Here is a 26,834-nt window from a genome sequence, read left to right as displayed (position 1 = left end):
CATTTATCCTTTGGGGAGATCCCTAGCTGATCAGTCACTTTTAGACGAGCCATAAAGCAAGGTCCGTGGATGCCAACGGCAAGCCTGACATTGAGGCAAGATGCTTCTAGAATGGATGGGCATTAAACTTTCATTTAAAAACACCACCACACATATACATATTCAATTGAGGCATATGGTTCTAAATAGGCCCAGCAACAGCAGCTGGCCAGGTTGGGCACTGGCTCAGGGCCTTAGCGGTCCAGAGGAACATGTGAACCAGCCATGCAATCACTTCCTGCCCTCCTTGCTGAGGCCTCAGACAGCTGTTTTAGTGGTGAATGAGTGGCAGTGACCGTTTCGAATGGGAGTCAAACTTGGTTCCCATTCACAGTGGCCATCTCTTCCTTTCCATCTTAATTTATCCAAAATGCAATTTCCAGGTCTATAGATCTATTAAATCTTTTCATAGACCTACAGGCTTAGATGTTCCATTTTGGATTTACCCAAAATTGGTGTGTGCATTTAGGATAAATTAAAGTAGCATGTGGTCACTACAGATGGGAACAGAGTTTGACTCCCATTAAAAAATGGCCCCAGCACTGCCCCAGTGCTAAAAAAAGCTGCCTAGGGGTTCAGCAAAGCTTGGTGAGTAATGTTGCTGCAGCCTTGGCAGCAACAGCAGTGGCGGAAGAAGAAAAATACCATGCATTGGGGGTATGTGTTGGGGATGCCACCCATTGGCAGTACCCTGAAGTCTGGCCCCAGCCCTGATTTTAAGCCATCACTAGCCCATGCTCTGAATAATTTGTCTGGAGATCTGATAGGCCTGTCTCTGGGCTGGTTCATCATACCTCTGACTACTGGGTGCTCCGAATACTGGAAGCAATTCTTAACTTCCTACATGTTTAATATTCGTGTAAATCCCACTCAATTCATGGGAATGGAGAGGAATGTTCAGAACTGAGCTGCAGCTAGACTGTTTTCTTTGACTGCTTCTGCCCATCCCATTTCTCCTTCTGATGTCTGCTGTATTTCTTCCTTTGCCCATTTGAATAAATCCATCTCAGAGGTCTCATGCCTTTGCTTTGATGCACCTGTCAACACTGTTTTCTTCCCGAGGGTGTCATAATGCAAATCAGACAGTATTACAGCGTGACTAATGCATGGGTGCATTCCTGAGTGTGCTGCACTCCATTTCTTCCATCACTGCTTATTAGGTGAGCGCTGATAATGTTTTCAGCCTGACACACTTAATGATAAATGGAGCTTTTATTACCATCAGTGGAGGCATGTTTATTTTCAAGGTGCTTCACCTTCATAAATTAATAAGCTTCACTGCAGTTATTATAATAAAAGCGGTGGATATTTCTTTAGCATTTCCTGAATAAAATACACATCTATCTACATGTTCCAAAATACCTCCTCCTCCTCCAGTCCCCATGTTGTTGATTTTCGGAGTCCAGTTCAAAGTTCTGATGTTGAATGTACATCCTTCCATGGCTCAATGCTTGAAGGATTTCTACTGCCCAGACCCTGAGATTCCACAAAGGGAGGGAGAAGATTTCCTGTATGGTGTTCTCTGCTGGCACAACCCCATATGTGGACTTCAAAAGGCACCTTAATTAAGAGTACTACAAGGCATGGAACAGGAAACCCATGAATCTCCAAATGAAGAAAACTCACTGCTTATAAAGTTCACTATAAAGAAAGAGTAAAAAAGGACACAGGATTAGCCTCCTGGTGTCATGCCCCAGCTAATGATGTTATACTTACAAACAACTCAGCGGAAGCTACTGACACAATACTGTACTAGTGTTTCAACCTACTGTTCACAAAGTTGTTTCTTGCAACAGCAATAGCAGGAGCAGAAGTTATGGTGATTCCACAGCGCATCCTAGCAAACTTTTCAAAACAAAAATTACAGTAACAGGAAAATAGAAGCAAACCTTTGGGTGGATTTTCTTATGGTAAGTTATCAGAATGACAATTTGGACTATGTTTACTCCTTATAAAGCCAGCCAGCCAGCCATAAGCTACAAAAGAAGATAAGTAAACAATTAAGAATAATTACCAAAAAAATAATATTTACAATAAAAAATACAATAAATTCAATAAAAAATAATATTTACAATAGCATGCAATCTTATTTATTTACCACATTATGAGCAAGTAATAAACTGTTTTGGGCTTTTGCAGGTGCAAAGTAGCCAAGAAGCCAAGAGGAAATCAGTTCCATGCAACTCACACCAACTGGCTTTCCCCTCAAGAGGTGAGTCTAAACATTTAGTTCTGATCACAGAGAAGACTGGGCAATGTAATTATTAATGTGGTACATCCTCCACAGAGCCACTGCCACAAGAACAGAATCCCAAATCCTAGGATATTACTGTTCTAGCAGATCTATAGGGCTGAGGTGCCAGTTATAATTAATACAGAATTATACTAATAGATGTAAACAAATGAGATAAATAGAGCTTTGGGACGATGAAGCAGTGTCTCCTGTGTTCTACAGGCTGCATTGCCAAAATGGCTGTTTCTATTATCTGCTCTGTCTCCTGCAGATAAATTAGAAGCAAGCAATAATCCACAAATCAATAATATACTAGGCTAGACTGCACTATCTTCAGAAGAAGAGAAGTGCCATGATCATTTTTTCCGACCACAGGATAACCCCCAAAATGATACCGAAAAGGTATGATCATGAAAACTTATAGAGTGGAGAGTTTTTCGAAAGAGCTGCTCATTTATCTTTTGGAAAGGTCTTTAATTCTGATTTTTCATTAGACTGATGCAGTATTTTTCTTTTCTTTTCTTAAAATGGGAGGGGGGAGAGAGAAGGAGAAGTTACAGAATCCTCTAGATTTTGGGCTCTTAGCCCTTTGTTTAACAATATTTCAAAGCTTTACAGATCAATTGTATGTGCACAATGCAGAGTTGATAAAGAGAGCATTAATTGTTGCACACTGAACAGGTGAATATGAGCACAACAATGGCAAACCAAGAGGGTGGTAGAATTAAGCAGACATTTTTAAAAGCACCGAGTCTCTTTCAATGCAAACATTTTTGCTTAAAGAATATTTACAACATTGTTATTTTCCCTTCATGAGCAAAGAATTCAAGCATGAATTATGGCCAACTTTGAAGGGCAACTTTGTATCCCATCTTCCAAGTGCTGGTACAAAACGTCAGACTCACAAGCAAAAGGAAGACTCTAAATGCCACCATAAAAAACCCAAATAGATTTTCAACAGCAAGTCAAACTGAGATAGTGGAAGTAATTAAGAGTGTCTGCAGAGTAAGCAATTTGCCTGGGAGGAAATAACATCCGCTACATATTATTTGCATACAATATGGGGAAGATGCTAATTTCTTTGTAAGCAGTCATGTTTTCAGCTTTGGTATACTGTCAGACACTAAATGATATAGACGTATATGAATGCTGACCCAGCAGATATTAAAGTATTCATTTACTAAAGTAAGGTAGAAGTTGGGATAAAGGTGGGTTGTAGTCCTTCTTTTATTATTTTCCTGCTGAATTAAAGCCACCCCATGAGTCCATGACAGAGAAGGCGACTCAAATTCAGATCTTTCATACTGAAGCCACAGTCATTCTTTTCTGAATCACATTGGTTCTCATTGCTACTTCATGGCTACCAAGTACAATGCATACATCCCAATTTTCCCAAGAGACTAATTCCAGGGGTAGCATTTTACAGTCAAGGGGAGCAAACCAACACCTAGGCTCACAAACAAACAACCTACTCTTGATGCACCCCAAAGCTCATTCTTGCAAGCCAGCTGCAAAACTTGTACTTGATATTTTCCTCTTCACTGGCTGCATTTGTAAGTTCCCAACTGTTTCTCTCCAACCCACAAACACACATTTGCAAGTAAGTGGGGTGTTCCCAGTAGCTAGTAGCTGCTAGCCATCAAAACCCACCCATGCTCATTCAAGCAACCGTCTAGCCATCAATGCAAGTGGAAAGAATATCGTCAGACATAAACCATGCAAAAACCTAGCAAAAATGTCGTTTTGCCCATCCAAACAGGATGCCTACAACAATTTTTTCAGGCCCACGCTTGCTTTATCATTGTGCTGTGAGTACCAAAATGGAAACCATACATATTTAAATGACCGAGCAATCCATAATAAAATGTAGTCTTCTCAATTAATAATGTCACAGCCTCTTGAGCTCAGCAGCAACTTCACAAAGCACTTCTCTGCCATGCACAAATAGACACACACACGAGAGAGAGAGACAGAGACAGAGAGAGACCTATACACAAAAGGAGAGTAGCAAGGGCTCTTTACTTAAAAGTACACTGAAGCTTGAATTTTGTGCATTGAATTTGAGAAGCCTTGTCAAAACTGAGATTGGATTCCCTCGTTGTAGACACCCTTTGTCTAGAATCAAACGAGATAATAAACTAAGATAGATGAAATATATTGTCTGCATAAAGAGCCTCCATCTTTAAATAAAAGAACCATAATTTTCTCAACACCTAGCTAAATGATGCATTAAACTATTTAAAAATATACACATTTAGTAATATTAATACCACAAGTTAAATTATAGCTGTACTTATGCTTGGTGATACCCATGAGACATATTTAAGCCTAAATTACTGCCTGCATTTCCTTTGCTGAGTACTGTGTTCTTTTTTTAAAAAAAACAACAACCCACAAACACCCATATTATCAGTACTCTCACGCATACATGCATTATTTTATTTATATTTTATTTATATTCCACTGTTCAAACCATGCTCAAGGCAGCGTACAGCATGAAAATATGATACATAACTACCACATAAGACAAGTAGTCATAAACAATAATAAAAAACTAAAAAAATACACAGAGAAACTGAACAGTTTCTACCTAAGTCACAAAAAGATCTAAAATAAGGATACAGAAAACCAACAACAACAACAAACCCCCACCAAACACACCAACCCAAAAAGCGGGAGTCAGTCAGGGCCCAGCCCCACCAGGCCAGGTGGAAAAAGGCCTGCAAAACAGGGAGCAGGACTGACAGTCAATATGCTCTCAGAAATATGAGAACTGTCTCTTTTAGCTAATAGACTGCTGAGTTTGAGGTACTAAATATGCTTTATATTGAGCACATACTTGATGGATGGGATGATTGAATACCTCAGAAAAAACCCATGACTTTAATCAAATTCTGTCAATCAGGTAGTGGACACCTTGTATACATTTTTCTTAACAGATCTGTGACCACATAATACAATTTGAACTTGTTTGATTTGATACTAAAGCTGTATACACACCCTTGTTTATTCTGCATCCAGTGCACACCCACTGCTGGTTTGGGAAGTGATGTACACACACCTTTAGCCACAATTCATCTCTATCCTGTATCTATATATTTATTTATTTTTGAAAATACAACTTTTTCAGACGTTTCCCCACAAATCAACTTTGATCCAAATTTAGTATCGGGGGTGGGGGGTGGGGTGGGCAACCTAGCTGCATTTTTATCAGGTAGAGTTATTCTTCCGATCCTGAAGTTGTTCTGGATTGCTCTCCAAAACCATGAACCCAGTTGATTTGCTGGCTACTGATACCTGCCGACTGCTGTTGTTTTAATGACCTTGCCTGAAAAAGCCATTTCCTTACTGCTATTCCTAGCAGAATATTATTATGTGTATGGTAGTTCCTTGCACATAAGAGTGTGGCCAACTAAGTTCTACACTGAGTAGAGCCACTGAAGTGAACAGACCTAAGTTAGTCATGTCCATTAATTTTAATTGGTCTACTCAGAGTATGACTAATGTTGAATCTATTCAACAATCTATTATTTTCCTCTCCCTTTCAGCTTTCTGGTGGTATTTCTCATGACATGCACCATGCTGGTGAAACAGCTAAACTGGTAGAGGACAGATGTTCCAGATCCTACGCTGGCAAACATCTGGCTCATTCTGACAGAGATCTCTCTCTATAATATATATAATTCAATTGAGTTAACCCACTACAACAGAACAAGGCTGTGCAGACAACATAACAGATTCAAAGTCATGATGTATTAGTTTTGGAAGGTTTTCAGACTGGTGTTTTGGATTTTTTTTTTAGACCATTCTTTTGTCTACAAAATGTTTGCTGTTCATAAAGCATCGTTTCCCCTTCCCTGCCTCCTCATACAAGAACTAAGTGGATTAATGAGTGTTTTCCCTTTATTTACCAGACAAAAATCCATGTTCTTTAATAACGGAATGTAAGGAAGATTTATGGACTACTCTGAGCTTCCTTTTGAGCAGCCAGTTCAACAATGACTCATTCATGAAGAATCTTCTTTCACAGGCTGGAGTGTGCTGTGCTGTGCATCTATGTAGAGGTAAATCCAAAACAGAATTTCACATTTTCATTGTCATAGCAAATGAACCCAAGAAAAATGTATGCTCATTGTAAAATAAAATGCCCCACCTTTCATGGAGAAAGAGAGACAGCATCGCATAGTGGTTAGAGTGTTGGGCTATGACCTGAGAGACCAGGGTTCAAATCCTCACTTGGCCACGAAGCTCAATGCGTGACCTTGCACCAGTGACATACTCTCAGCCCAACCTACCTCACAGGGTTGTTGAAAGGATAAAATGGGGAGAATGGTGTAAGCCTCCTTGAGCTCCATGGAAGAAAGGTGAGATACAAATATGATGATGAAGAAGCAGAAGAAGATAGGTCTGTTTACAGTTTATGGGGGACATTCTGACAAGTTTTTTTGGGTGGGAAGAATTAAAAAGGGAGAGTTGTTGTTGCTGTTGCAGTTGTTGTTAAAATGGAGTTTGGCTGCCACCACAAGTTTTGCTTGGCCACCATTTTCTCGCAGACAATACCTCTGGAACAGCACATAGCATCATTCAAAGTGAGGGAATCTTTGATCCGCTGGTAGGATTGTCACAGCAACCAAGTACTTTTAAGCAAGCAGACAAGGGTTGGGGTAGAAGGATATTTGTTATACTTACCCGTTGCATTTTTAGCTGTACATAATAGGTGTGTGCTTCAGAATTTAATGTGCAGAGAAGGTCTTAATATTACTAATTAAAATCTAGTACATCAGTGCACAGCAAAAAGTCTTTAATCACACACTAACTGGGCTGGGGAAGCAGAGAGAGTGTAGGCAACATCTATTAAAATATAAACTTCATGCTCATGAAGCAACTGATTGCGAGAGCAATGGCTAGAAGACATGCAAAACACTTTTATTTCTTCAAAACAATAAAAATGGGGTGTTTTTCAGACTTTTCCACCATTCAAAAACGCAACTGGATGACTATGTTGTGTTATGTACATCCAGTGCTTTTTTTTCTAAAAAAAAAATGTTTAGGGGTACTCTCATTTTCCTACTCATATTGAAATACTGCCCCTCAATGAGGCCAAACTTAGATTCACAAAATATTTAGGGGTATACGTACCCCTGTGTCCCCCCAGAAAAAGCACAGTGTTTGGGCATTGATCCCACTGAGGGACCAGAGCTTATTTTCTGGTTCTGTACTGAGACCATAACAACTTAAGCAGGAAAAGGTGCAGTACTTGCTTTCTGTATCTGGAGTGAGGGTATCTGTGTGCTAGGTTCAACAACATCAGAGCATTTTCCAGCTATTAACACACATTGATGGTGCCTTCTCTGCATACATAATATGGTCATGATCAGTGACCAACATCCTAATTCATGATTCACACTCGGTGAGTGTGTCTGTGGGTGTTTTTACAACTAATGTTTGCTGCTGATTCAACTTGTAGTTTGCTGCTGATTCAACTTGTAGAAGTACACAAATGTGTTACTATGTTAGCCCTGTTGCAGACGTCAACCAACACAAGAGTGAGTGCCACAAAATCAGCCTCCCCATTGAGTAATTGGTTAGACAAATAGATCAAAAATCTTCTGATCAACTTAAAAGGTGTCTCCATTTAAATTAGGCAACTATTTTTTACTTTTGATGTAAGAACTGATAAAAGCTATAGGTGGCAGATTATTGGAGGGAAAACACTTTTCTCTCAGCCAGGAGGGAATCTCTTTTTTTAAGAAAATGCCTGCTGCAGCACAGGCAGGCATCAGCTAAAAAGGCCAAATAACACTTTTTTCCTTCAAAACTATTGTTTTATTCACATACAGGTGTATGCAGATTTAATCAGTTAATGAAATCCATTTACTGTAATTTGCTGGATTGGTTGACAACCCTAATGATAACAAAATCAAACCCTGATAATGCATCGTTAGGGATTTGTGTACATATCCCAATTATTGTTCCACAAATACCTGCCAATCAATTTCAATAAGAATGTAGATTTTAAAATAGCACCTTGATCCCTGATGTTTGGGACAAGACTTTTGAGCCCAAGTGCAAATCTGCTCTAATTTAATTCCTATCAAGCTAGCAAAAGTATACAATAACAAAAATGTCAAATCTGATTATCAGATTTCTTTCTCTTTCCATTGGAGCTCTAGCATGGATCAATTCTAAAACAGTTAAAAAGGATTCCATGGAAGTTTAATATTTTCTTCTGTAAAATCAATGGCAGGTCATAACCTAAGCATACTGTTTTGGCTGAGATCTGCAACCCATTCAAATTGCATTTCTTGTGTCAAATGAAATGGGGCCCTTTTGAAGTTAGCTTTTTGTAAGTACACTTTGTACTTACAGCAAAAATTACAAAAACAAACTCCTATTATGACAGCAATGTGCACTCTAGTATACAATAAAATTAATCCATTTATATGCTACACTGATTGTATTATTGACACCAAATTATTCATGGTGGTTAAAAAAGGATGAGGTGTCATGAGGAGCTCCAGACACTGTGAGTGGGCATTAAAATTGGAAATGCATTTCAGTGTAAACATGTAAAATGATTTACATGTGGGCAACCCCCCCCCCCAACTTAACATAATACATGGATGGGGTTTGCACTAATTAGGAGAAAAAAATATTGGGATAGCTTGATTGAAATGTTGACTGCCATGTAAGGAGATCTGCCTAATGGTAGGGCTGGAACTGGTGATAAAGAGGATTGACTTAGCAATCAGTATACAATGTTCACCAATTTGAGACATGAGTAGGTGTGGTAATTCATCAGTACAGTGGTACCTCGGGTTACATACACTTCAGATTACAGACTCCGCTAACCCAGAAATAGTACCTCAGGTTAAGAACTTTGCTTCAGGATGAGAATAGAAATCGTGGTCTGGCGGCGCGGCAGCAGCAGGATGCCCCATTAGCTAAAGTGGTGCTTCAGGTTAAGAACAGTTTCAGATTAAGAATGGACCTCTGGAACGAATTAAGTACTTAACCTGAGGTACCACTGTATCTCCATTGTTTTAGATAGTTAGCAATGATCTACCATAAAGGGGGATCAGTGGCCAACTTCTGTACCTTCAGATGTCACCTGGTTATGCCAACAATGTATTTTGCCACACAAACTGACCTGCTCATTAATAATCAGGCTTCGTATAAGAATAAAGTAGGTGCCATATCCAGCAGTAAATAAGTGAGAGGTTGTACCATTGAGATGAACTGCATATGGATGTTTCATGCCCATTCACGCTTTTTGTGGAGCGCCTTGCAATCCCTTTTTGTTTTAACTACCCTGAATAATTGGGTGTCACCAGCAAACTTGGGCACTTCACTGCCTCACCCCTAACTCCGGGTCATTTATGAACAAGTTAAAACCTTAATTATCAAGCTGTAACCCAACTGAATTGCCCCATAACTCTCACTAATAGGATGGAAATATTTGGACTATCATTTGTTGGGTGTGGATTACTGCCAAAGCTATCATCCAGTAGGTATTTCTTGCCAGTGCGAGTCATCTGCTCTGTGCTAAATTAAACATGTATTACCGCTTGAATTGATTCAATGTGAATTGGCAGGGCTAGCTCTGCACTCTGAGACAGAAAAGACATTAAATATTGGTCCTGGGATTTAATGTACAATGCACAGAGGAGGCATGACATTTAGCAAGTGATAGATACTCACTGCTTCCCATTTTTGCTTATGTTGCACTGGCAGCAGGACCGATTTATATTAGCTAAAGCTGACTAACTACTGAAGAGAAAGTATCTTAGGAATATACATATCATAAATGAAGTTGTTTCAGCCATTCCTGACCCAATGCTAATCACACATACTCAACAACTAAAACCATTACTCCACACTGGAGGGTGGGTTTTCATTTTGCATGCAAAACTCCCTGTAAGAAATGCATATGCCATGGAATACTCGCTTGAGATTTAGGAATCTCTAGAATCTCCAATGGCTCTTGAATAAAAAATCACATGGCAAAGCTAATAGGAAAACAGGACATCTCTTAGGGCATGGGTAGGCAAACTAAGGCTCGGGGGCTGGATCTGGCCCAATCGCCTTCTAAATCTGGCCTGCGGATGGTCTGGGAATCAGCGTGTTTTTACATGAGTAGAATGTGTGCTTTTATTTAAAATGCATCTCTGGCTTATTTGTGGGGCCTGCCTGGTGCTTTTACATGAGTAGAATGTGTGCTTTTATTTAAAATGCATCTCTGGCTTATTTGTGGGGCCTGCCTAGTACTTTTACTTGAGTAGAATGTGTGCTTTTATTTAAAATGCATCTCTGGCTTATTTGTGGGGCCTGCCTGGTGCTTTTACATGAGTAGAATGTGTGCTTTTATTTAAAATGCTTCTCTGGGTTATTTGTGGTGTATAGTCTGGCTCCCCACAAGGTGTGAGGGACAGTGGACTAGCCCCCTGCTGAAAAAGTAGGCTGACCCCTGCCTTAGGGAAAGGGATAACTTCTCTCCTATAGATTCACTCCTATTGCATCTAATGTCAGGAGGGGGGTGGGTGGGTTAGATTTGTCACCCAACCATTTGTCTCAAACGTTACTCTCAAACCCACTGCTTACTATCTGTCACATAACTCCCAACTGCAATTCTAAAATCCTAACCTAAAACACTGGCATTGTCTTTTTAAACTAACTCTCAGTTGAGGGAGGGAAGGAGTAAGCCCACTCATTTGCAAATGAAAGTTGCCCTTGATCCTAAACATTCATTTCCCCCAGACTATCAGCTCATGTAAGAGGATAGTCCTGGCTTAATTAGCTTTTGATGCATGTTGATTCCAGAGGGCTCAAGGCATCTAGTACACAGTTCAAATACACACATGAGTCTAGCAACCAGTTTTAACACTTGGTCTAAGCCTTAATTTAATTCTAAGACATAGCTGGATCTGGAATTTAGGGTGTCTTGCACCCGCAAACAGTATTTTAATGCTTGTGTAATTGTATTTTATACTTGTAAACTGCTTAGAAGGCTATTTAATAATGCTGCTGCTGGTGGTGGTAGAAGCTCTGTTGGCATATTCTTCACCAGAAACTGCAAAGCTAAATACTAAATTGGATGACAAATAGTTTAAATAAGGACTTGGGTTTGCTTTGCAGCAATATTTCCAATGTTCTTGTTCTTTAGCACAGAAGTGTTAAACATTAAGGTGTTTGCATTTACCTTCATAGCTGTAACACTCTTCTCTTTTTTAGAAAACTCAACCTTTTTCCTTTTTAATAATAAAAATAATAATGCTTTCTCAATGTGACAAACATTTAGCTACCCAGAAATACACATACCATACTTTTCCGTCTATAAGACGCCCCCTTGTATAAGACACTGAGGGGAGATGGCCCAAAGTTATTGAGTCTCTCCCCCAACGCAGCTGTGATCAGGAAACACTCCCAGATTGTTTTCTGCGCACAGTGACATGGGGGAAGTTGCACTCCCACCAGTCATCCGGTTTGCAGCAGCGCAACCTCCCCTGATGCCGCCGTACATGGGAAGTGATCCAGGGAGTGTTTCCCATGCACAGCGGCATCGGGGGAAGTTGCGGTCCTGCCAACCATCTGGTTAGCGGGAGCGCAACCTCCTCCAATGCCGCCACATGTGGGAAATGACCCAGGGAGCGCTAGCTGCGCACAGCAGCATCGGGGGAAGTCGCACTCCTGGCGAAGAGCTGGCTGGCAGCGCGCAGCTTCTCCCTCCCCACATGCAGCTGTGGGCAGGAAACACCCCCCAGATCGCTCCCCGCTTGCTGTGGCATCAGGGGAAGCCGCTCTCCCACCAACCGATGCCACTATCCGTGTATTGTGTGGAACGCCCTCCGATCAGATGTCAAAGAGATAAACAACTACCTGACATTCAGAAGACATTCAGGGAAGTTTTTAATATGTGACATTTTAGTGTATTTTTCATCTTTGTTGGAAGCCGCCCAGAGTGGCTGGGGAAACCCAGCCAGATGGGCGGGGTACAAATAATAAATTATTATTATTATTATTATTATTATTATTATTATTATTATTATCATACGACCCCAGTTTTTTGACATGATTTTTGAGTCAAAAAACCCCATCCAATACACAGAAAAATATGGTATTTCCAGTCACCTCAAAGCAAAACTGGTTCAGAGGGAAGGGATTGAATCAATCTCTTATTTCTCTGGTGGTGAGGAATAATATTTCTCCTTTGCCTCCCTTTATATAGAGACTTGCTGTTTGTGGTGTTTTTATAAAAACCCTAACAATTCTCTGTGTTGCTGTAACACAAGTGCAGGTCCCTGGATTCTTAAAAACTAAAAATTTTAAGCTTTCTGCTACACTGCAGGTAGCTACCCTAGAAGGAAGTGAATTTATTCTTCTCACTGGTCTCCTAAAACTTTTGCCCTTTCTCTAAGCATTCTCAGAAGGCAGGAACCGTTTTTCAAAAAGAGTCATGCAAACAAGCAGAAGGGCATGGCCGTGGATTAAATATTGCATCTATATTAGAAAACTGCTCTGCTGTAATGAAATCAGGAAAATTAAATGGAAGGACGGATCAAAATCATTATAATCTATGCTAGCCTAATCATGTCAAAAATAAAAATAAAAAGATATCTGTTTATCTATTACCTCAGTCAAAATTCCTATTTTGGAAGCCAGCAAAGTAAAGAGCAGGGATAGGGAAACTCTGGACTTCCAGATGTTGTTGGACTACAACTCCTATCATCCCTGACTATTGGCCATGATATCTTGGGCTGATGGGATTTGTAGTCCAACAATCAGGGATTACATAGGACCAGGGAGACCCTGGTTGTTCAAATTCCTGCCCAGCCTCTCTCCGCTCAACCTATCTCACAGTGTTGTGAGGATAAAGTGTGGAGAGGGGAACCATGAGCTCTGTGTTGCTCTAAGTTCCTCAGAGGACGGGTAGGATAAAAATAGAATAGAACAAAAGTGTGAATGTGACAAATATGTGGTACACTTATCAAGGAGCTATCATTGGCCAACAGCATAAAAATCTTACCTATTACCACTGCACAAATGACTGAGCTGAAGATGGGTGAATCTGTCAACATTGTTTTTTCTCAGTTTCTCCTTTTTCCAATCAGATTTGGTTCACCCCATTGAAATATATGTCTGCATTTTCATTAATATCCATTAAAAGTCTGCATGAAAATTCATGGTTTTTGGGGTCCATTTCTCTCAGTATTTGCATTTTGTATGAAATTTTGCCTAGAATATATGAATTTCTCAAGCCATTTCCCCCTAACGGAAGACATTTTTTGTATGTACCTTTCTCTAGTATAGATCTCTTTGTATACACTTTTGCAATAATATATTTTTACACATGTTCCTTGACTGAAGGACTGCATTGCAAAGTTTGGAGAAATGAGAATTTCAAAGGAGAGCAGTGTTTAGATTTGTGTATTAGTTTGGGACCTGTACATTTGGTAGGTTCGCATTAAAATGCAGCTGCTGAGTATTAAGACATCATCCACAATCTGATACTAAACCAGAGATGGAAAAAAGGAAACCCCTTTGAAATATTCCTAAAGACTGGAAATCACAGAATAAGTGTGTTGTGGGTACAGAAAGCATAGTTAAATTATTTTGAGTAAATTACAGGCTGTGAGGTATTTGCTTTGCTTTCCTCTGAATGCTAGTGCTGAAGGGTTGAATTCAAATGAAAACTGTAAATACAGCAACCTGAACAGTAACAGGATAGCTGCTTTCTTTGCCAGAAATTTGTAGGAGGAAGTGTTTGCAGGGATACCTGATGTGTTTTTGTCATCACAGGCTTTGTGTCACCCTGTGTACAAAATGAGAGGGTGTCCCAGAATCCACTCTACTGTTTTAGAGGATTGTGGGGGCACTTTAAGAGCTTGCAAGAAGCAGCAAAAGGGCTTACGGCAGTGCATTTTGTACCCATAGAGAAATCTCCTAATGGGCCACTCTTGGTGACATGATTGGGTCCATGAATATAGCCCATAGAATGTGGACTGCCATGAAACACAACTTAAAATGGGAGACTCTGCCAACCATTTGTACACCAGTTTCTAAACTTCCTGTGCTACAAGAGCCCTGTGTGACCTTTGGGCATGGTCACAAAAAACTAATTTGTAAAATGACAACTACCACAGCAGCAACAACAACAAGATGTGGATGTTGAGTAGTGTCCCAAATAAGAGAATCTCTCTACATTTTGTACTGTCGCTGGAGAACTGCCAAATCTGCCAGCCCTACTTGGTAACTGGTTATATAGTGCATTTTGGTATTCTTAAATCATGTGCCTGAACAAAAGAGAAGAGTGTTACATCCTCCCTTGAATTAGAAAATGCTATTTATAGAGGATTTCTGGAAGTTTTACTGCATGGCTCATTACTCAGGTGTCTTTGTAACAGGTCAGCAAAAACGTACATCTTGCACACACAAAATGCAGTCCTGCAGAAACTAACAAGATAGCGAGATACCATATTATAGCCATTTGGGGGCCATAAGAGGGAGGGAAGAGGATAGTTTGAGAGAAAGCTTTGACTGTCTTTGGAAATGATGATACTTCATAAGCCAATAATAGATTTCCAGACCATCATCATACTTACGGTTTTGTGTGGATGGGGGATTGCACAAAACATGTTTAGGAGTTTGATTCCTGGTCTGAAATGCATCTTCCAAGTCCAAGAAGACCGGCATTATTAAAAAAGCAGATTCTAGGCAACTATTGCACACAAGGTTTCTGTCAGAAAATGGAATTCTTACTCAAATGAGAACTAAACGCAACCTAGCTCAGGCAAAAATGTGAACAGATTTTTTGCGGGGAGGAGGATAAGAAGCCCTTCACTAAAAACATTAGGACTAAGAAATAAATACAACAAATAAATAAATACAACAATAATATAAATAAACAATAAACAATAAAGAAATAAAAAATATAAATAAATAAATACAACAAATAAATACACACATATTGCTTTTAAAGTATTAAAATACATTTAAAAATCAGATAAGGGGAATAAGGAAATTGCAGGAAAGCTTTGCAAAAAATAAATCATTGCATCTGTACTCGCAGCAGAAGATGTAGGGAAGCTACAAGGACTCCCACAACTGAAGCCATTTTTGTTCTGACAAGCTTTCGCAGTGTGTGGAAAGTAGACAGAGAAGTCCCCCCACCCCATAACACTAGGATTTGGAGTCATCTGATGGAACTGAATGGAGGAAGACAGACACACAGTGCGTATTTGAACTAGTAATTTGCTGCCATAAAGGCCCTGCTGGATCAGATCAAAGACTCATTTAGTACAGCATCCTGCCCTCACAGTGGCAAGCTTGATGGTTATGGAAAGTCTGCATTGCACACTGAGTGAAATAGCGCTCTCCCCACTTGTGATGTGGTGAAGACTGCAAATTTAGATGGCCTTGGGATGATCCAGAAGGCATCCTCTTATGTTCTTGGGAAACTTTACTATATAGCCTTACATTGTCTAAACAGCTTTCATTAGCAAAAGTCTACTCCTTTCAGTAGGCTGGTGAAATTAGTTAATTGGCCTTTTGCTACAAACTTCATAGTGACTGGAATTTTTGAGTCAGGCAACGCTATGGTTTAAGAGAAAGTGAAGCAACCTTGGCAACAATAAAGCTTTCTATTCAAAGCAGATAAGGTAATGGCCAGATGGGGGGAAAGAGAGGTGCAATAAAACTAAGAGGGTTAACTTCTGAATATTCATTGTTCTTCCCAATCAAATGAAATATCGCATAATGTACAGATTTGTAGACTCGCCTGGTGTTAAGACAAGAATGTTAAAACAGCTTTCAATCTTCTCCTGAGGTAACAGCACATGTGAGAGGGGAAATCGTTATTTCCATAGACTTTTTGATACAGCATGCATGTATATATTTAATTTCAGAGATGATATCATAACTCCATTTTCCAGTCATCTCATGATAAACTGGATAATATAGTGCACTGAAGTCTTTATTCTCCCTCCAGAAAAGTATTAAAGTTGAAGAACACATTCCAGAAAAGGAAATAAGAGCCCTAAAGCAGGGCTTCCCAGACATGGTTCACCAGCTGTTGTTGACTACAACTCCCTTCATCCCTGACCACCAGTCCTTTTAGCTAGGGATGATGGAACTTATACTCCACAAACAGCTGGAGACCCGGGTTTGGGAAATCCCACCCCAAAGGATGGTTTAAAGTAGGGAAGTGGGAGGGGGGGTGTCCTGAGGAGAGAACTAAGGGCTAGATGGAAAGGCCTGGAAGGCCTATATTCAGCCCCCAGGTCTAAGGTCCCTCATCTGAGAGAAATCATATCTCAAATCTGTAATAGTTAATCATTGAGAAAACCCAGCATCTTACACTACTAGTGCTTGATCTGAGCTAGTGCTGTTTAATGTTTAAAGCCCAACAGTGAACTGCAAATGGTGTTTAATGAATTTTTAAAATTAGTTTTGATCATCTGCAAAGGCCATTAGTGCAGGCTGGTGCAGATGCTAAACTCAGGGAAGACTGGACTATGGGAGACCAGACCTCAGCTATCATCGGTCTCTAAGCCATAGCTCAGTTTTGCACTTAAAATTGAGGAGTGCAGATTTGCTTCCCAAAGTGGGCACAGAAGATGCCAGGATTTGGAGCCACCAACTGAATCTCCTTAAATAGAAAAACTGACCTATTATTGGTCCCGAAAATGTTATTTTCAGGTGTCTGAATGCAAAGAGAATGCAAAGTAGATCTGCATTCTTGGTTATAAAAGATGTCAGTTGTCAAATGTTATAGGAAAGAAATAAAGAGCACTACAACCCCTACATAAGACGTTTACAACTGTACTCAGTTTTTGGATATATTATTTTCTATGCTTCTTCCATTATCATGTTCCTCTGACTCAGCATTTTAAAGAGATTGGAATGTAATGAACTTTTGATGAACTAAGATATGGGTGGTTACCTCTAATGAATCATTGAGACAGAAGTTCCTTTCAATGAGAAGCTATTTGTACTAGACAAAATGAATCAAGTTAAAGTTTTAATTGTTATTTCTCTTCCTTTTTCTCAAAAAAAGAAAAAGAAGTATAAACCAATCAAGACAGAACTTAGAAAAAGAAAGTTTGACTTAGACTTTGCTGGTAATACTGCAAAAACATCCAGAATGTAAACACCATAGGATGGATCCAGACTGAATTAAGTACTGTTAAAATCCATTGAATAAGTTAGGTGTGGCTTAAATCTTACTGGCTAATTTGGGAAATGAATCCTACCTACTTAATCTGGACCCAGCCTAAGTATTATTATTTTTCAGATGTGCAATTTGTCATGAAATTGAACTGAAGCACCTGCAATGCTATTCTATAAAAAGAGGTGCCAGAACTTACCATGAACGGCTCCCTTGTAATGGCAATGGTGCTGGAACTGAGTTCCAGTGAGTTCCGAATGAGAAAAAGCCCTGCACCTAAGTAAATTCAACTGAGATGAACACTACACCATTCATGATCATCACCATCCCCACCCACCTTGTCTTGAGATTACTGGGCCAATGTGAGAAGCCACAAAGAAGCTGTTTCCACACCAATTGTGGAATTGGAGTTTAATCCCTGTTCACAGCCTGCTATTCTAGTACAGACTCTTCCCTACTCAGAAAGTATATCAAATGCATCCATGAACACATTTCTAATGGAGGGGCCAGAAAAGTGCAGGCAGAGTTATGACCATGCAATAGTTCTTTTTCACCTTCTCCATTCCACTGTATCCCAGTACATCTCCTAAAAAGCCATTCTCAAGGGTCAAGGGATCCCCTACAGCAGTGTTCTTCAATCGTGGGTCCCCAGATGTTGTTGGGCTACCATTTCCACCATCCATGGCCATTGGCTAAATTGGAGTTGTCGTTCCACAAAATCTGGGGACCCAAGGCTGAAGACAACAGATGGAAGGAAGCAGAACTAGGAAGCTTCAGCTGGAGAGGGAATGCGGAGGCCCCACATGTACAAAAATGAAGGGCCTTCTCTGAGCCCTGCCCAATGTCAGGAATTAGCAATCCCATTATTGACAGATTTAAGCCCTATTTGAGTGTTGTCCAACCCCTTGTTGAACATGGGCGCAAGAAGCAGGGCTATATTGAATGGCTCTGTCCTGGACGTTGCACATGGTGTCTTGGTGTCTGCTTATACAGCCGTCATCCCTCAAGGGGGCCTCATGTTCATGCTGTATGTGTAGACATCAGGGAGTAGCACACAACAGCAGGGTTGAAGCCCCTCAGCTCCTCACTCCTTTGTTGTTTAGTCTTACCTTCTGCGCATCTACTGCCTCAGCAATCTTGTCATATTTGTGTTCCTTGTTGTTTTACATTCTTGGAGGCTCAGCTCTTTCTTTCAGAGTCCAGGTGTTCGGAAGTGTGCCATAGGACTAACAATCACTTTCTTTGTTATATTTATTGCAAAAGAAAAAGATGTCGGTGTTTGATTAGTGAACCTCTGGAAGATTATTACTGGATTTATTTTACCTCTGGGGAAATACTGGTGTGTTCATTTTCCACCGTGTTCATTCTTCACGACATCTTTTGTGTGTGTTTTTTAAAATATGCAGCTAACCACAAGCTAGGCATTTTTTGAACTTGAGCAAAGGAAAAATGAGTGCCTCCCAGCTGCTCTAACTGTAAATGTAACAAAAATAATTAAAGGTAATTAAGTGTTGTGTGTGTGCAGAGATTGAGGGGGTAGCTAGCAAGCAACTAAAGCGATTTTGCAAGTAGACAGATCTTATCTATCAATGCTCATGGCTAAAGGGAGAAGAGAGGAAAAGAAAGGAGAAATTATGTGTCTTTCGCTATTGAGGTACAGAAGTGACTGACATGCACACATAGTAGCCCTTTTTGTTTTCAGCAGGAGGCAAGCATGGAATGATTACTTTTTCCCCAGTTCATATTAAGTGTGGTTCAGGCAGGAGGAACCTGGATTCAAGCCACGTCTTTCAGTATGTGGCTTTGATTACATCAAACTTTTGCACTTGTTTTTCAAAAGGTTGCACAGATATGATAATAATAATCTATCTCTTGGGGGTTTTGTGTTTGTTTTTTAAAATGTAGCCTGCCTTACCACTGTCCAAGGCACCTTTCATAAGAATTAAAATCACAGCATTAAATGCAATAAAAACAATACTGAAATTAAAACTAAAATGGCAGTGCCCTCCACATTCAGGACTATCAGGACATAGCTGACCTCCCATGGTATGTTTGTCAGGGGAAGGCAGGACTGCCTCTCTCCTTTTGACAGCCATTTTGTGTTACAACATGCACCTCCATAGCAGCAGCTATTTTGTGACTGGCAGCTCCAGCGCTCTCTCAAAATTGTAAAATGTGCCTGCTGATCTGAAAAGGTTGGCGACTCCTGGTGTAGGGACTGGCATGAACAAACATTTCACCTACCATCTCAGAGAACAAGGCTTTCAACCAATTCCTTTGTGAGAAAAGAAACCTTTCCTTTCCCTCAGTTCTTAAGCTCTCGAGGAAGGGGGGACTGGCACAAAATGCTTGCTGCTGATAATTGTGTGCAGAAAGAAGGCCTCATGACCCAGTGAACATAAGGCAACTGGCCCTCTGCCCTTTTGTTATTTAAAGCTATATTCTAGTGGAGGAAAAACCAGGCTGATAGAAATCAAATTCATTAAGATTCTGTGTCACTGAAATCTTGTCTAGTGATGGCTTTAAATTCTTTTCAGTTTTATCCCCTAAAGACCATTTGGAATGTGACCCTGGCGGCCCACACTTGTCTTCTTCAATCAGGCCCACCTTTCTTGTTATCTGCCACCTGTAGGGGTCTGGCTAAAGTCAAAGTCATTATTTCTGGATCTGAACGTCCTCATGTGGAAAACACGGGGGGGGGGCAGAGAGAGAGAGAGACTTCTCTTGCTATTACATGAAGTCGAGCAATACAGGGGATGGGGCATGTTTGTATATCTTTAAAGAGATTGTATTGCAGATATATAAATATAAACATGATTTGGGGGTTCTGTTAGTTGAAGAAAAACAGAGGACAAAAGCTTGAATACTGAGGAGCACATTTATTATATCCAATTCTTTTAAGGTGGATTGCGGTTGCCAGCTAATAGTATCTCCTCCTTGCCCTCACATCAGCCTCATTGCAACCCTAAAGTTGGACTGACCCCCAGGTGAAGGAAAGGCCATATCTCAGTGATAGCGTATCGGCTTTGTCACCCAGTGCTGACAATACTGAGCTACCTATATGGACTTAATGGTCTGATTCAGTATAAGGCAGCTTCCTGTTTCCATTTAAACGACCCCATTATGGAGACCATGAGGACTTTAAACTTAATTTACCATCTGGCTGTTCACTGTGAGAACAAGATCCTGGACTAAATGGGCCACTGGACTCAACCCAGAAGTCTATTCTTAGGTTCTTACGAGTTAAGAAGGAACTTATTTCAAAGGTTCTAACACCACACTTAATGCTGCCTCTTCATTCTTTAAGGTTGAGAAGATAGGTGATAGGCAGACAACCCAAGAGATTTTTTGGTTCCAGCATTCAAAATAGAAACTATGCAAACTAATATAACTGTCTGGAGTGTAACTGCATCCTATTGAAGTATGGGATGGAGCCTGTAGAGATCATACTAATAAGGGCTATGAACTCTGCTCAGGTTGGGTTCCTTCCACACACACTGCAACAGACGCAAGGCTCAAGTGCATCTCTGCATGTTTATTCTGCATGGGGTAGGTTGGGTTGGGGAATCACTGCCCTCTGGAAGTTGCTAGACTACAACTCCCATCAGCCCTAACCATTGATGATACTGGCTGGGACTGATGGGAGCTGGAATCCAACAACATCTGGAGGGTCACAGTTTCCACATCCCTTGGACAGATAAAGGAAAAGATTGTGCACAAAGATTTTGTAATCTCAGTTGTTAAGAGACATCTATTCCCCTCACAAAGCTGTGATTCCCAGATTGTTTTTAATAAATCCCTCTTCCCATAAAACTCAGGTATTTTACTGCTTTAAATACATAGTGCAGATTGGGCTACAACCAAAAACTCATACATTGCGGTATATGAAATAAGGATTTTATTTTAAAAAGCTTGTTTATTTTTTAATCATTTCCCCCCTGCAACATAAAAAGAAACTCCCAAATGAAATTTATCTGCTTCCATTTTAGTTAATACTTAAAGCACTTTGGCAAAATAATTTATTCATTAATAATCACTGATACTTGAATTTAAGATTGGCATTGATCCGGATCCTGCTTTTGAGGACATTTACCGTAGCAAAAGGCATTACTACTGCAGTGAGTCCCAACAGCATGCAATGATTCCCTATCAGGAGACATTAAATCATAAATTAATATGGGTCATCTGCAAATCCATCTGCTGCTGAGGAACTAGAGAGAGGCATTTGCAAAAGGCTTTAGATTTAACTGTGTAGAATTTCTAAAGATTTACAAAGGCAGAAATGGCAATTTAGTACTTTGCTAGAAGAATGACCTTTTTTGGTGTGGGTCTCCGCGACTTTTTAAATCAATATTATCACTAATCCCAGAAGCAGCACAATATTTTGTTTCTATGTTTTCCAGTTAGCATGGAATTCCAACCACAAATAAATGGCATTTAAGTTTTAAAAATAATATTGTAAAACAAAATGAAACACACCCAAAAACTTCCTTAAATGGGGTGGGGGGGGATAATGTTTAAAGCTCAGTACTCCTCCTAACTTTTTCTTATTTCTTAATTCAGATCTCCACAAAAGTCAGGCATGGAACTGCAAAATTTGAAAGGTACAAAGAAAATGCCTCAAGGCCTCCAACTGACAAGCAGCCCATTTTTAAAATTATTTCATTATCTTCATACCTTTATAGCCTACCTTTCCCCAACTGTAGAATGACATCATGTATTTGTTCTTACAAGGTGACTTGCTGGATACCAAAAAAAAATCCATATAATATCAACTTTAGATTAGCCTTTGTGATTTGAAATCATTTTTATGGATATATAAATCGGCTAGAGAACACAGTCTTCACTTTTATCTGTGCATCTAATTGGTAAAAAAATAAAGGACATGTTTTTAAAATTATGTTTTCCTATCACAATACCAACTTCTTCTGGCTTGCAAGAATTAAACAGATAAATTTCATTATGCAACGCACACTAGCAAACAGAGTTTTGTGGGGGAATGTATGGGGGATTTCAAGGGACATGCTAATTCAGTGGTCCAGGTAATTACTGACAGGGAATGCTATAGTAAAAACATCAGAGTGGTTTACAACAAACCCTGAACCCTTCTTTTTTATTATTTCAGGATACAGATGATAACATAAATAATTTCCCTGCATGCTATATGGACAATGAGGGGGGGGGGGATTTACCTCTGAGAATATCTGTAATATCCATGGGTATATAAATCCTAGGAAATTTAAGGGGTGGTTCACAAACCATTTACATTGATATAGTTTTATAGAAATCAATAGGCTCTAGGTAGCAAAACACGCCTAACTGCTATTTTAGTAGAATACTAAATGTCTGCATCATTCTTCTACACAGTACATGCCAGATTCACTGGAACCAATATGGAGTCATGGCTCTACTATTATTTCCATTCAGTTATGAAATCTAGTGGGTGGCCTTGGGCAAGTTACAGTTGCTCAATCTAGCCTCCTTCACAGAGTTTAGATAGGAAGGGTAGGGTGCATAGAAGTGGAGTAATATTTTCTTCCCAAATGTCAGTTTTATGACTTGGTGCTCAAGTGTCAGCTGGGCATAAAATATTAAAACAGATATTCTTGGGAGAAGCAAGCTTGTAGTTAGTGGTGTCTAAGCTAGAACTGTAGCTGTTTCTGAAATACATGACCATCACTTGTTGACTGATGGAACCTTATATAAATACTCATGACATACAAACCCAGAAGCATCATAGGAACCTCTTTGGAGTATGCCCAGCCCAGCCCAGATGTACACATGGAGTGTGAGTCATGTCTAAGGACCACACATGCATGTGAAGGGCCCACATATGTCAGCAACACAGCAAGCATCATAGAAATGGAACTTTAGCTTCAAATTGTGGTGCCCAGAACTAGACACAGTACTCCAGATGTTGTCTGAGCAAGGCAGAATAGAGTCGGACTGTTACTTCCCTTGATACTATACTTCTGTTGATGCAGCCTAGAATAGCATTAGCTTTGTTTTGCTGCTGCATCACACTCATGTTAAGTTTGTGGTCTACTAAGACCCCTAGATCCTTTTGTACTACAGTGGTACCTCGGATTAAGTACTTAATTCATTCCGGAGGTCTGTTCTTAACCTGAAACTGTTCTTAACCTTAAGCACCACTTTAGCTAATGGGGCCTCCTGCTGCCGCTGCGCCACCGGAGCACAATTTCTGTTCTTATCCTGAAGCAAAGTTCTTAACCTGAAGCACTATTTCTGGGTTAGTGGAGTCTGTAACCTGAAGCGTATGTAACCTGAAGCGTATGTAACCAGAGGTACCACTGTACTGGCAAGCCTGGTGTCCCCCAACTTGTATATGTGTAGCTAGTTATTCCTACCTAAGTGTAGAACCTTACATTTGTCCCTATTGAAATTCATATTGTTAGATTGGGCCCAGTTCTCCAATTTGTTGAGGTCATCTTGAATCCAAATTCTGTCGTCTAAGGTATTATCTACCCCCTCCCTGTTTGGTGTCATCTGCAAATTTGATGAGCATCCTGTCTGTTCCTTCATCCAAGCCATCTTTAAAGACATTTAAATATCCTTTTCACATGTACTACTGGCAATCCAGGTGTTGTTTGTTTGCATGTTGCTTTTCTACAAGTTTGTGTTCAAAACAGCTCACAACATATCAATTAACAATAGGTACGCCAATCCAAAACAACAACAATAGAAACAATTGCAAATAACCATTGTCTCCATAAGTAAGCACATCATTAAAATATAAATCAACACAACTTTGTAGGGGGGGATGCAAATTACCCAGTCCAACATCTTAAAACTATAATACAAGGCCAAACAGGTTTGAGTCTTCATGCTATAATGTTTTGGTCCTGAAATTTGTGAAAGTGGTTCAGCAAGCTTTTAGGACTTCACTGATGATTCACATACTAGAATGAGCACAATTTAAGTAATTGCAATGAAATCAATTACCTATTCGTTAAATACTGAAATTATATTTGTTTGCTCTCTCTGGTTTTTCTGAAGATCCTTAAACAACTCTGTCTTGGAAACATAAACTGTAATTTGGCCTCCAGGAAAAAAAGTGGGGGAGGCTAATCCCTCAGCACAATGTAAAATGCTTAAGCAGATGTTTATGAAAATTTGTGTCCTTGGGCCATGTATAGATTTGCTATGCTACAGTTGTCATCATAAGCTACTAAAGAATTTGCAAAGCTGCATTAAAGATTACCAAAGTTAAAATCCTAGAATTAGAGAACTAGATGACCCCAAAGTCCCATTGTGTCTAAACCTTTCCTGCATTGCAGCACTACCCAACTGGCAGGAGCACCGTTTACAGTAGGTGGTATATGGGAGGCAGTGTGTCGCCTCCAGAATTTCAAACCGCAGAGCACCTATTATTTTGGACTAGTTCATTAACTCTACAGTCTACATGTTCCCCCAAGAAGCCCTGTGTATTAGCAAAACGATTGACCAAATCAGCCAAAATGATTTACCTCTTTGTGGTCATTCTCTAGTTGAGATTCCATTATAAACAGAGAAGCAATGCCATGGGCTCCCTTTTTTTTTTTTTAACATATGTGCAAAAACAACAAGGAGTCTTGTAGCACTTCAAAAATTAAAAATGTGTTGTGATGTAAGCTTTTGTGGACTACAGGTCACTTCATACATACATGATTTTGCTTGTGTGTGCATTGTGTGTGTGTGTGGTGAATTATAAACAGTGAGGTCAGAAAGATATGACATGTACAGGTGGTGATAAATCACCTTACTAACAGTGGCCATTCACAAAAAAAACTAGGTGCTAACACACATCCTGGCACTGTTAAGCCAACATAATAAAAATCAGTTGTGCCATCTGAGTCCACAAGTGGTAGCACTGAACCTCTTGATGTATCCAGTGGTTTTATGTTGTACCCTCCTCTGAAGTTCCTTTGATTAAGGGTGGCCAATTACAAAGTGTCCTGGGAGGCTGAAGTGTTCCCCACAGGCCACGTCCAATGACAGATTTGTTTCCATTATTCTTTTCCATAGAGACTGGCCTCTTTGCACCATGTAGAATGCAGAAGGGCAATGATGGTGGATGATCACTTATGTCCCTTTGGAAGATGAGCTGGTGAATGAACCACTGGTGGGGTGGATGACATTACTGGGTCCTGTAATACTGCTGTGGATGGAGCTGGTGGCATCAGTCTGCCACAGGGTCTGCTCCCTGTGTAGATATCTCTGTCATTGTAGCTGTTTTAAGCAGCGGTGGCTGGTGCCCATTGGGAATGATGGGGTGGAAGGCAGGAAGCCTAGCAGTAGGTGGAGCTAGAGCCAATGAGAGGAAGAGTTTGGAAATTCTAGCTTTGTCTCCATTCTACAAGTGCAATACTGAGGAGGAAGCTGACTGGTTATATAAGAAAGAAGGCAGGCAGGTGTAGGTTGACTAAGGACAGGTGGAGGTTGTTGGAGCAGCCCCAATGTACCAACCTCCACTAGTTTTAGGTTGCATGAATGCTCTTTGTAAGCAACTACAGGCCTTTTATCCAAGGCTTGGAAGAGGGAGATGTCATTGTCTGGGATGGGCTGTAGAAATCTGAACATATAGTGATTTAGGGAATATAGTGTTTAGGGAAGTTTTTAATGTTTGATTTTTTGTGTGTTTTTAATATTCTGTTGGGAGCCACCCAGAGTGGCTGGGGAGGCTTGCCCAGATGGGCAAGGTATAAGTAAATAATAATAATAATAATAATAATTTTAACTTGTAATTGACAACAAGTAGTGTTCTGTCATTTTTCTCTCCACTAATAGATTGTCCGTGGGAAGTAGACTGTAGCCCACAAAAGCATATGTCATAATACATTTGTTTGTCTTTCAGGTGCCACCAGTCACTTTTGCTGCAAGACACTCTGTCGCTACCCCTTTTGGAAATGGTTACATATCTGTGCAGGTAAAATTATGTGGTCTGGATGCTTAAATACATTGTAGAGTCCATTTAACTTTCTGAGTGTTACACTTCCGCAAATGTACTGCAGTTTTCATTACATCTGACTTGATTGGCAGGGTTTAGATAATTTGTTTTCTAATTAACATGGCTTTCTGCTTCATTCTGATTAGCTTCTAGCAGGTAGGTTCAGAGAACGCAGTTGGCGGTGACAGTGTTTTGCTCTCCATGGTAACTAACTTCCTGAGAGATGCTTAATTGCTTGATTGTCTGTTTCGGAAATGCTGCTGTTTTGGATGCTACCCTTGCATTCACTTAAACAGAAGAGCTCCTCTTAACCAGTTATACAGTGGTACCTCGGGTTACATATGCTTCAGGTTACATACGCTTCAGGTTACAGACTCCGCTAACCCAGAAATAGTGCTTCAGGTTAAGAACTTTGCTTCAGGATAAGAACAGAAATCGTGCTCCGGCGCCTT

At 40.1% G+C, this 26,834-nt stretch overlaps 1 protein-coding gene across 1 annotated transcript in view; it reads left to right on the top strand.

Annotated features, from left to right (window-relative positions):
• Positions 1-709: 709 nt before the first annotated feature.
• The window catches only part of LOC310661349 (uncharacterized protein), a gene marked incomplete at its 5' end in the record, with an annotated part of 47,434 nt that continues 21,309 nt past the window's right edge, over positions 710-26,834 (top strand). The window contains 4 exons of the mRNA XM_083407197.1: positions 710-898; positions 2,179-2,251; positions 6,187-6,336; positions 26,290-26,361. Coding sequence (XP_083263323.1) covers positions 710-898; positions 2,179-2,251; positions 6,187-6,336; positions 26,290-26,361 — 484 coding nt within the window. The remainder of the gene's footprint in view (positions 899-2,178; positions 2,252-6,186; positions 6,337-26,289; positions 26,362-26,834) is intronic.

The sequence above is a fragment of the Podarcis tiliguerta genome, assembly GCF_965153285.1.
Source record: "Podarcis tiliguerta genome assembly, chromosome: 12".
In the NCBI taxonomy this organism is placed as follows: Eukaryota; Metazoa; Chordata; class Lepidosauria; order Squamata; family Lacertidae; genus Podarcis; species Podarcis tiliguerta.
Note: the sequence above shows the minus strand (reverse complement) of the source record. Positions and strands in the feature narration are given on the sequence as shown.